This window comes from Camelus bactrianus, chromosome 13, assembly GCF_048773025.1.
Source record: "Camelus bactrianus isolate YW-2024 breed Bactrian camel chromosome 13, ASM4877302v1, whole genome shotgun sequence".
NCBI classification, from domain to species: Eukaryota; Metazoa; Chordata; class Mammalia; order Artiodactyla; family Camelidae; genus Camelus; species Camelus bactrianus.
Genome location: NC_133551.1, coordinates 59586201 through 59598317, shown reverse-complemented (window position 1 = coordinate 59598317; position 12117 = coordinate 59586201). Strand labels below are relative to the sequence as shown.

The 12117-nt window shown below is 52.7% G+C and overlaps 1 protein-coding gene across 1 annotated transcript in view; it reads left to right on the top strand.

The window, feature by feature from the left end:
• Positions 1 to 11893, top strand: part of OPRD1 (opioid receptor delta 1) — a 38627-nt gene extending 26734 nt beyond the window's left edge. The window contains exons 2-3 of the mRNA XM_010948075.3: positions 2393 to 2742; positions 5195 to 11893. Coding sequence (XP_010946377.2) covers positions 2393 to 2742; positions 5195 to 5736 — 892 coding nt within the window. The 3' untranslated portion in view covers positions 5737 to 11893. The remainder of the gene's footprint in view (positions 1 to 2392; positions 2743 to 5194) is intronic.
• Positions 11894 to 12117: the final 224 nt, after the last annotated feature.

Genomic DNA, 12117 nt, shown 5'->3' with positions numbered 1-12117 from the left:
GTGATGGTTCTTGCTGTAAAGAAGATCAAAGCAGCGTAAGGAGATGGGGGAGAGAGGCCAGGGCAGCCTCTCTGAGGTGATGCTCGAATAGAGTCCTGAATTAAGTGAAGGAACAAGTCATGCAAATTTGGGGGCTGAGGGTTCCAGGCAGAGGGATCAGCAGTCCCTGGGCCCTGAGGTGGCATGGGCTTGATGTGTCCAAGAAACAGTAGGTTGGGGGTACATCCATCAAGGGTAAGGTTTTGGCAGCTGAGGGGCCAGTTGGTGGACAGTGGCAAGGACTTCTGGGAGCCCCTGGGGGGCTGAGAACAGGAGAGTACCAGGATTTGTCTGAGCAGGCCAATAGGACTGGGCTTGGAGGCCAGGGTGCAGTGGGAGTCAGGGGTGGACCACAGGGAGAGGACCCCCTCCTTCTGCGGGCGTCCTGTCTGTGGGAGTCGGCTGTGCCTCAGCCCCGCCTGGACCAGCTACGCAGCTCCATCACCCACTTCCCAGCATCCCAGCCCCCTCTGGGAATTGAAGGATCCTTCACAAATCAAAATAGCAGGCAAAGAACAGCCTCTAATTGTTCTGCGTAAAAGAAGTGAAATTAGAAGTCAGCTGTGGGGTTGAGACCGCCTCCCACACAGCTGTGATCCCACACCCGCTGAAGGCAGACTTCCCAAGACTTGCAATTCTGCTGCCTCCCAGCAAAACTTTTTGCTTCTCCAGCCCCAGGGCAGATGACAGCTATTTCGGTAGGGAATGGGAAAGATGCTGGCCCTGGAGGACAATGCAGGAGTCAAACATTTTTTTAAACTCCCCAAATCAGTCACTCCTTGAAGGAACAGCCTTACCTGCTATGAGTTTGTTCAGTCACTCAAAACACATTGGGGTGCTCATCCTGGGTGCTTGGGGCTCGGCGTGTTGTCAGGGGGATTCCAGTTCAGGGGGCTGGAGACACGCAGTGTGGTTCCACCCTTGGTGGAGGGTGGAGAGAGAGTGCTGTCTGGGAGTGGTGAGGTTTAAGTTCTCACCTTGAGTCTGCCACTATTGCTCTGTGACCTGGGGTCAATTTCCCATCTCTCCCCAGTGTGAGCTTTAGGCTACACAGTGTTTCTCAAACTTTAGAGTCCGTGAGAATCATGGGTGTGTGGTGTCTTGTTACAGATGAAGATTCTCAGGCCTGATTTCCAAAGATTAAGATTGAGAGGGTCTGGGGTGGAGTTCCAGAATCTGCACTTCTCACAGGCTCTTCTGGTCATTCTGAAAGGGATCCTGGGACCCACATTAGTAAAGTCACTTCCTTCCATCTCTCAGGGCTCTTCCTGCTCTGAAATTTGAGGAGTTTGCTCATGCAACCCTTCTCAGATCATTCCAGGGGCATGAAAGGCATCCTCACCAGTGCCTCATTGTGCATGTGTTTCTGCAATGATCACAGTGCCCTTGGATGGTCTGTTTCAGTGTATTTAGCCTCCTCTAGGCTACTGGGTGCCCAGCCCAGGCCCTGCTACAGAAGGGGCAATGACTGTAAGACTGTAAATGTGAGCCCAACAAGGGGCCAGCTGTTGTGCTGGCAGGGCGGCAGCGTTGAGCATGGAGGGACATGGCAGAGCTCTGAGTGCCCAGCTTGTTGCAGACGTCTGGCTTGGACACCTGGGCTCATGCCCTGGGTCAGATGTGTGACTCTGTCACCCTCTCCCCTTCCCTACAGCTGGGTGAGTCCAGCTGAGTGGGGATAAGATGGTCTGGATGGGACCACAGAGAGGACTGGGAGCCCTGGTCTACCATGGAGACCACCCTAGACTGTCTAAGGCCCCAGCCAGTCTGCCCTGGCTTCCTCAGAGCTGGCTAATCGTATTCCTGAAAGACCAGGTCAGTGGCAGATGCCAAAGGGTCAGGTCACTCTGGACTAGCCCCCAGCTTCATTCTTATGTATGAAGAATAATAACAGCTGTCCTAACTGAGTACTTACCATGCTTTGGGCTCAGGGCTGAATACTATATCATCTCATTAAATTTTATAACAACCCTAGGAGTTCGGTCAAAGTACCACTCTTTTTTTTTTTTTTTTTTTTTACAGTTCTGGACACTGGGGCTTAGAGTTCAGCTAATAAATAGAAGAGACAGGATTAGAACCTAGACCTGTTTTCCTCTGGAGTCATTTTATCTTTAGAACTCCTTGGAAGAGAAGGGTTTTTCCTCAAATACTTCCTGCCAAAGTTACCCACCCCCACCAGAGAAATCCTTTCGTATCTCTTACAGTCAAAAGGAGTGACACTGAATCAGATAGTTCAGGGTTATAGTTCCACCTCTGCCCCTGGCCTTTTGTGTGACCTTGGGCAAGTCATTTCACCTCCCTGAGTTTCCTGTGAAACTGAAACGGTGCAATTACACATGCACTTCTTTTTAAGGTACACTAAGATGAAGACGGCCACCAACATCTACATCTTCAACCTGGCCCTGGCAGACGCACTGGCCACCAGCACACTGCCTTTCCAGAGTGCCAAGTACCTGATGGAGACGTGGCCCTTTGGGGAACTGCTCTGCAAAGCTGTGCTCTCCATTGACTACTACAATATGTTCACCAGTATCTTCACACTCACCATGATGAGTGTCGACCGCTATATTGCCGTCTGCCACCCCGTCAAGGCCCTGGACTTCCGCACACCTGCCAAGGCCAAGCTGATCAACATCTGCATCTGGGTCCTGGCCTCAGGTGTTGGCGTACCCATCATGGTCATGGCCGTGACCCGCCCCCGGGGTGAGTGAGGGAGTGGGCCTTGGTACAGGTCACTGACCACAGGAGGCAGCACACGGGCCTCTGTGGGTTTGCAGGCGACTTACCAGGATGGGTGGAGGTATGGATTGCTGACCAATGAACGTGTGGATAGCTGGCTAGTGGGACTGTGGATAGCCAACCAATGAGAGTGTGAATGGTGGACTGTTGTGAGGATGAATGACTGGTCAGTGGTCACATGGATTGCTGGCCAAAGAAATTTTATGAATGGGATTATGAATGGCCAGAAGTGTACAGGTGACTGACCTATAGGGAGACAGATGGATGACCAATGGGATGAGGGTGTCACTGACCAGTGAAGGCCACAAGACCTGAAATCCCATCCCAAACTCCCTTCCACCCCAACTGGAAAACCATTGGCCCAGATGACCAAAGCAAGGCCTAGAGAATGGCCTGCATAGAATGACAGGTGCATTTCCTCACAGTAAAGTGGTAATTGGTATAGTAACTACCTGTATCAGTCTGGGTGGCTGCTGTAGCAAGCTCCAAAGTTCAGTGGCTTAACACAGTAGAAGTTTATTTCTCACTCACTTCACAATCCAATGTGGAGAAGAGGAGAAGAGGAGGAGGGGCTCTATTCTACACAGTCATTCAGGAATCCAGGCTCCAAATGATGGTTTTGGATGCAGTGTGCTAGTATCCAGCCAGCAGAGGACTATGGGAATTGTGAGAGCACAAGCACTTTTAAATATCATGGCCCGTCTCTTCCTAATGATAGCTGGTCACGTGACCCCAACTTGATGTAAATAAGTGGGAAAAGTGGTTTAGCAGGCTGCCAAAGACACTGGTCACTGACCTATCTGAGCCACACTATACCATGGGGTGTTGAAAAGATTAAATGAGGTTATATGTGTGAAACACTTAGGACAACGCCTGGCTTATTGCCAAGGCCCATTAAATAGCAGCTACGATTAGGCCTGTGAGATAGACGATGCAGGCACTCCTACTTCCATTTGACCGTAAGAAAACTGAGAATCAGAGAAGTCAGGTGGCTTACTTAGGGTCACACAGTCAACATTTGGTAGAATTTGGCCTAGAATGTGAAGTTCCTGCCCCCACATCTGTTGCTTCTTTTAGCCCCCCCAGGGTGAAGGTTTGCAGATTGTGGGTGTTGTGGGAAAGGGGAACAGGCTTGGTGGGAGACTTCTTGGCCACCCTGGACTCTCACAAGGGTAGAGCCCTTGTGTAGTCTCTGAGTAATTAGTCCTGACTCAGCAGCCGGGCCCCATTCCTCACTGTCAACCTTCAGTTTACGGGCCATTAACTATAGGCCTCCTGGGGGCTGGGCCAGATGGGCCTCCTAATCCCCCTCCAACATACTCTACCTTTCACACACACAGACACACATACACACACTCCCCCGGTGTGTGCCATTGGCACTTAGTTCTGTAAGCCACTTGGACAAGTGCTGTTCCTCTCTGGGCCTGCTTCTGTCATCTGTACAATGCAGTCTTTGGGTTCAGTCATCACGGGAGGTCCTGCCAGCCTGATGATTTGTGGACCCACTATGTCTGCAGATCCCAGTCCCTTTCTCACAGCTCTCCGGCTCCAAGTCCACTGTGTGGCTTCTCAGATTCCAGAATCCCAAGAGGTCTTGGGAGTCCCCTGGGCCAACCTCAGCCCTATATCTGAATCCCACAGCATCCCCTAAGATGCTCATCCAGACCAAGCCCACACTCCAGGAACAGGGAACTATTTCCATCCCTGTTCCCCTCTTATCTTTGGACAAGTCTGGCAATCAGAAGGTTCTTGACATTAAGCTGAGATGTGCCTCCCTGGCCTTGCTCTGACCTCCGGACTCCCACATGTTTCTGCCCCTCTGCCCTGTGAGTGCACCAAGTGCTTCAACCCACTATGACAGATGCTTTCCATGCCATGGTGCATTTAATCCTCACGGCAATCCTATGAAGTTTAGGTACTGTTACTAGTCCCACTTTACAGAAGCTCTTGTAGAGGCTGAATAATTTTCCCAAGGCTACACCACACAGTTATTAGGGCCTGAGTCCTGCTCTTAACTCATGCTAAGTCAATCTTAGCAGTATTGTCCCCACTGGAGTTACTCTGGAAATGTGGAGGTGTTTTGAGTTAACATAATGACAGGCATTTAGTGGGCTTGGGCTAAATTATATCATCACTGCTGCCCATGGACACAGAGGTTTATAAAGGAGATGGAAGAGAATATAGAAAGGTGACCTCTTAGATTAGGGCCAATCCTGCTGGGATCTTGAAGGATGAGTAGGAGTTCACCAAGTGCAGATGTGAAGGAAGACATTCCAGGTAGAAGAATCACCTTGAGCAAAGGCCAGGAGCAGGGAGTGTGACTTGACTAAGCCGAGAAGGGTGGGTGATCATGTAGGTCCCTTAGGCCCACAAGCCTCTCACCCCCTGTCTATCTTTCCTTGCTTCTCCGGCCCAGACGGGGCAGTGGTGTGCATGCTCCAGTTCCCCAGCCCCAGCTGGTACTGGGACACGGTGACCAAGATCTGCGTGTTCCTCTTCGCCTTCGTGGTGCCCATCCTCATCATCACCGTGTGCTACGGCCTCATGCTGCTGCGCCTGCGCAGCGTGCGCCTGCTGTCGGGCTCCAAGGAGAAGGACCGCAGTCTGCGGCGCATCACGCGCATGGTGCTGGTGGTGGTGGGCGCCTTCGTGGTGTGCTGGGCCCCCATCCACATCTTCGTCATCGTCTGGACGCTGGTGGACATCGACCGCCGCGACCCGTTCGTGGTGGCGGCGCTGCACCTGTGCATCGCGCTCGGCTACGCCAACAGCAGCCTCAACCCGGTACTCTACGCCTTCCTGGACGAGAACTTCAAGCGCTGCTTCCGCCAGCTCTGCCGCACGCCCTGCGGCCGCCCGGAAGCCAGCAGCTTCAGCCGCACCCGAGAAGCCACCGCCCGCGAACGGGTCACCGCCTGCACCCCATCTGATGGTCCCGGCGGCGGGGCTGCCGCCTGACACGGCCCAGCCGGCCCGCCGCGCGCCCCTCGGGAGTGACCCTGGGGTCGCGCCAAGTTCTAATGGGGGCGGGGGCCACGACGCAGAGTGGGGCGAAAGGGGGCCTCTGGTTTGGAGATGGGGCCCCTGCAGTGGGGTGGACCTCTGATTGGGGCGCGCAGGGGACAGGACGGTGGAGCGGTGCCTCTAGGCTGAGCTCAGGGGCCAAGGCTTTGGGTTGGGCTGGGCTAGGGCAGTGGGACCTGTGGCTGTAGAACTGGGCCTCTGCGGTGGGGCGGGGCCTCGACTTTGAGACAGCCTCGAGTCCTAACTGGAGGAGGGCTTGCAGGAGTGCGGGCCTAGCCCGCTACCACGCCTGGGACCCAGGAGAGGCAGTGGAGGGGATGGAATTGAGCTGCAAGACTGGGCCTCTGTGTGGTGCGGACAGGCCTCTTTGGGGGTAAGTCAGATGGACAGGACAGTGGGGCTGTGGCTACAGCTCAAGACCGGACCACAAGATAGGGCCTGAGGGCAGAGGATGGAGCTTCAACTTGGGGTGGAGTCCCAGCCCGGAGTTCCAGAAAGAGGCAGGGCTCTCCGAGGACCAGGTCCAACTTGACATCTTCATTAACAAAGAGAAAATAAAAGAGAGAAACAATATAGCTTCTCTCTCCTTGACAGCTGTTCCCCTGGAGTGGGCAGGGATGCCTCAGCATCTAAGCAGTGTCCCCAGCACTGTGTCTCAGGGAGCCTTGGGACAGGATGGTGGAGCAAGGCCAGGGGCTCCAGGATAGGGTAGCCAGACAGGACCTCAGAGTGGGTAGGGTCCCTGACAGAGAGGAGCAAGGAGGTCCCGTGGATCCAACACCAGAGCTGCTAGTGGGCCTCTGTGCCAGGGGCTGGTGTGCGTGGGCTAAGGCAGAGGGAGGGGGTTTCTGCTTTGAGGTTATTAGGTCCTCAAGCCGGAGGGCAGATGCTTTGGAGGTCCCCATGGCCCTGGCTTCTCTGGCCCAGGTGCTGGGGGACAGAGGACCACACTAGTTAGAGCTCCATGAATGTAGGTGGCCCCTGGGACTGGGTGGTGGAGGCATCTGAAGCACCAGGGTGGACTTTTCCTCCTCTCAGTCTCCGGTGCCTGATAAGACCCTCCGGGAAATCCTCTCTTCCTTCTCCCAACGTGTGGCTGCACCCTGTGTGTCCAGTGTTCCAGTGAGCCGGAAATGGCCCTCCCTCCCCCAGGACCTGACTTTGAAGGAGCTGGGGGGAAGAAGTCTTTATAACTGCCATGCCAGCATCAGTGTGTGCTCCCCTCTCCCTTGCCCCAGGGTCCCCAGGTCCCCCAACTGCTCTAGCTGTCTCCTTCAGGTTGCTAAGTGTGAGGCATAGAAGTTTTTCTCTTCGTTTGTTTGGCATTTGATTTAGCCATTCCCAGATCTTTGCCTCCCCAATATCAGGGTCTGGCCTGTTCCCTGTGCCTCTCCCATGCTTCATCTCCCCCCTACACCTCTCCCCTCTCTAGAGACACTGCCTCTGTCACACACCCCTGACTCCCTATTGAAGCAGCGTGCTGACATCTTTGTAAAAACAAATTAATTTTCTTCCCTTTTTGGGACAGATGGAAAGAAATCGATGTCTTTGTCTCAAACAGAAGAAAAAAAAAAAAAGGAAAAGATATACCTCTTCTCCCTTTGACAGTCATTTCCTTGGAACAAAAGCCTTTCTCCTGTCTAGGAGGCTGTCACTCCAGCAGAGGCTGAACCAGCATTCAGGGGCGTGGGGGTTTAGGCACCAAGATGGGCTTTGGGCACATTGTGGGTAGGGATGCCTTTAGTGGGCAAAGCACAGCCCCTTTCTTGGGGTGAGGTCCCCAGGAGTCCCAGACCTGGGAATTTCCGTCCTTCAGGAAATGGCTCCACCAGTGCTCTGGAAGATGTGAGACTGTGCCCAGTAGTCAGACCCAGGCTGCTAAGCTACCAAGGCCTCGGGTCCCAGCCCACCCAGATCACCTTCACCGCCCTAATATAATGCTGTTTCTATCACTATAGAGGCCTCTGTGTCTGAATGAGGAGGTGTCAGCAAGGTAGGGGACCCTCCTAGACACTCATCACTTGAGACCCCTCCTGCTCATGCTTTGGGGAGAAATCAGAGAAAGGGGACGATTTAGGAACCAGGGAAGACTCCTGAAGGAGGTGCTACTGGAGCCAGGGCTGTTTATTCTCCTTGCAAAGCCTGTGTCCCCTTCCATCCTTCCCAGGACAGGCCTGTATTGAGGCTGCTCCGGATCTACTCACTGCCATTTCCTGCGGCTATAACAGATCTGCCTGCGTTTTCCCACTTCTCATATATAAATTTGTCTGGGAGTCAGCAGGGGCTGGGGCCAGACCACTTGCATTTAAGGTAAAGCAAACATGTCGAAATCCACTTCATGTGCATGCTGGGCACTGAGACTCAGAAATGAGTCCATACAGCCCTGCCCTCAGAAAGTTCAAGCCCAAACTGGGACCAAAGCATAAACAGATCATTGCACCTCAGTGGGACATGTGCAGTGACAGGGAGCCCTGGGACGGGGGTGGAGGTGTCGCAGGGACGCGCCTTTTCTAGATTTTTACTGAAACACATATTTGCAACAATTTTGAAAGAGGTAGAAAGGGTCAGAGGGCCTTAAAGGATGACTAGGAGTTGGCCAACAAGAAGAGAGTGTGTGCCAAAGCATGGAAATTCAGAAGCTTGGCAGACCCGAGTAGTTGTGTGCAGCTGGAGCATAGGGCTCAGCTGAATGCTTCTGTGTGCCCAGCCCCGTGCCAAGTGCTTGATGCAGATTATCCCTCTGAGCCTCCTGACAGCCCAGTAGGGGAAATAGTATTACCCTTACCTTAGTGAAGAAGTCAGGCTCAGAGAGGTCAAGCCACTTACCTCTAAGTCACAGAGCCGGTTAGTGGTGGCAGAACTCAAGTCGGTGGAATCCAGGGTCCCAATTTCCAGTGAATTCCAGGTATCGTTGAAGTAGAAGAGCTTTAGTAGCTGGCACCCTGGGATGAGGTTTTTGAAGACTTAAAACTAAATAGAAAAATATGAAGGAAAAGGGCAATTTTCTGTGAACTTTTGTTCCTCCTGAAGCTTGCCAAATCTTCACGTTTCAAAGTGTATTGTGCACGGTGCATTTTAAAGCTCCAGATTGACAGTGTAATTCTAGATCATCACAAGGCTCTTAAAGCTGTGGAGTAGGTCTGGTTTCTTCCCAAATTTCCACTCCCCTCTTTAGGAGGTGGGAGGAAAGTTTTTGCCTCTGGTTTCAAAATGTCCTACAATTTCATACCTTTTCTTGTAATAGAAGTGGTGGTTAAGGCTGGAGTCAGATCTTGGCTTTCCCTCTCTGTGCCTCAGTTTCCTCATCTGTAGAATGGACTTCCTTCATAGGGTTATTGTGAGGAGTTAATGAGTTAATGTAAGTATAGGGCCCAGCACATAAGCAAGCTCTTAGTACATGGTAAGTAGCCATTATTAGTTAAAAGCTGCCAGAGAAGCAGGAGGAGGATGGGGAGAATGTGTTACCATGGAAACTGGGGGAGGAGGGCGTTCCCAGAGGGAGGGAGTGATGGATAATGTCAAGTGTCATGTAAGAGAGGTTAGGTGGGGAGGGCAGGAGGGTGATGGGAATAAACCAGAGTCCTCAAGTTCAATCTTGGGCATGGCCTGGGAAGCCCCAAATCTGAATTTAAGTCTCAGCTCTGATGCTAACTGGCTGTGTGACCTTGGCAAGGGATTTGCCCTCTCTGAGCTTTTGTTTCCTCCTAGATTTAAGACAAGGGAATGAGTCAGTCTCTAATATAATGCTGTTTCTAATCAGAGTCCTGATTTTGCTGGATTCTTGGCCACTGGCTGGCAGTGTGATCTTAGGCAAAGTCAGTTCACCTCCAAGTGCCCTCTCTGAAGGATAGAGATGTTGCCTGGAACATAGTAGGCCCCCAATACAGGGTGATTCAGTAATAATAATGAGGATGCCAGAGGCTGCCGTCTAAGGAGGTTTGCCTGATTTGGAATTTGAAATGTTCTTCAAGGTGGAGAGGGATCATCATGCACTGATAGGACTTGGAGGAGCAGCAGTCCAGGCTGGGCCCCTGCTGAGCCTCCGCCCAAAGCCCAGCCCCTCTGTTTTAAGAAGCAGGCCCTTAGCCTGGCCTCTGACTGCCTTCCTGCCCAGCAACTACTGCAGATCCAGGCTGGGAGCCAGCTCAGAGGCTCCAAAACCCCTAGGAAGTGATCCCCTCGGATCCTGGCTCCAGCACTTCAAACAAAACACATACACCCACCTTTCTCTCATCATCTGTTTACTCGTCATTATTCCATCCTTTATTTCATTTCTGGGCACTGAGCACGTAGTGCTGGGAGCTGGAGGGAGTGATGCAAGAGGGTCAGGGCCTGGACCCCAGCTCTGAGCTTGCAGGTGTTGGGAGACCAGGGGCTAAAACAGTGGGCTGTGTGGTTCTGGCGGCAGGCAGTTTGGAAATTCAAAATGGGGGCCAGAGGGGGCTGGTGAGGTGCCTTTGGGATGGACCTCCTGACAGTGAAGCACTAGGCTGGGGGTTGCTCTGGTTCTGGCTCCATCAGTACCACCTGCCACAAGCCCCACCTGCGCAAAGCCCTTCCCAGACACAGTGCTTTCACGTGCCTGTCTCAGCCAGCAGCCAGTGTAATGATAATAGGTAATACACAGACAGCACCCAATGCCCTACACTGTTCTAGGCCCTTTACTCGGGGTAACATCTAACCTTCACAGCATGACTCTGAAGTAGGCATTATTATTAGCCCTATTTTACAGATGAGGAAACTGAGGCTCAGAGAGAATGACTTGCCCAAGGCCGCATGGTTTGTCCACTGCTGGGCCGGCTAGTATGCTGTCTTGGGTCTGTCACGTCCAGTTCCTCTGCTTTCCTCCTCCTGGCTCCGTGATGACATGGAGGGTCCTAGGGAGACTCACCCACCCCTGCCAGGCTCTGTGCCTCCTCACCTGGGCAGCAGAGGCACATGCCAACCGCCCAAGAAACTGCTGTGACCTTGGCAGGTCCCTTTCCCATCCAGTCCCTCCCTGCCTTGGAAGACCTGCTCCTTCTGTGATTTTTTGACTGCCTGCCTTGTCTTTGCTGTATGACCTCGGGCAAGTGACTTCACTCTTTGAGCCCATTTCTCCGATAATGGATGACAACTTGGTAGGAAGTTGTGAAGATTTACAAAGAGGCTATGAGGACCTGGTCTGTTTTGGTCACAAGTGTTCCCAGCAACTGATGCTGCAACTGGCACATGGCAGTTCTTCTACCAAGTGGATGGATGTGGTGCTTGGTGCATAGTAAGTGCTCGACAAACAGAGCTTTTTAATATTGTCTAACGTTCTCACTTATACCTGCTCCGATCCTGTCTCTGAATGCTGTAGGGGGTCAGAAGCAAAGGACTTTCCTTTTTAACCATCTCCTTGAGTTTCAGAAGGTTGGACAGCATGCATTGGAAAAGCATTTTCAAGAGGATGTCATCCCTTCTAAGTACCTTCAACATAGCTGTCCCCTTTTGTCCTCACCCAGACTGCCTTCCCAGGGACCCAAGAGAAGGGCACAGCCTGGGAGGGAAGAAAGGTCCCTGGGTGGCACTGACCTGGGCCTTCTGGTTTGGGTGTTTGAGTCATGGGGATGGAGTCCCTTGGCAGGTGTCCGTGCAGGTCTATCTGATGGGGCTCATCTTCTAGAATCTCCTCTTGGAATGAGTCCCAAGCCAGGAGACAGGGAATGTGGGTGTGACTCTTCAACCTCCACTTGCTGGCTGTGTGTCTCCAGACAGAGCTCTGTCCCTCTCTGGGCCTTGGCACAATGAAGGACAGAGGTAGGAGTTGATGGGTTCTGAGAGCTCTGCCATCCTGGGAGAGAAAGAGACATTTTCCTCAAGTTCCTTCATCCCAGAAACAGAAATCTGTTGGTAAAATCCCCTGGGCATTTGTCCAGAGGCTGGGAAAAGGGTTCCTGAGGGTCCGGTGTTTGTAACTGGAGCAGCTCCCCACTTTGCGGCTGAGGGAGGCAGGCATGTCAAAAACGAAGCTTGACTCAAACAGCTGGCTTTTGCCTCTCGAAGGTCCCATTTTGGGACCTAGGACCCAACCTTCTGTTTTCCAATAAAGTGAGCCCGATTCTCAGTGTCCACATCTCTGGCTGTTTCTTTTGCTCACCATCTGTGGTCTCCTCATTAGGGGGCCCCCAGTCTGCGGGAGGGGGTGGTGACACGGACCTGCTCGCCCTCACTGAGTGGACAGGATAGCCCTACCCTCAGGACCTGTCTCGGAGGGAGCTGCAGCACTGTCTTTAAGAAGCCCAGCTGATGGGAGAGACATACACCAGGCAGCTGTAGCCACTTCCTAGAGCC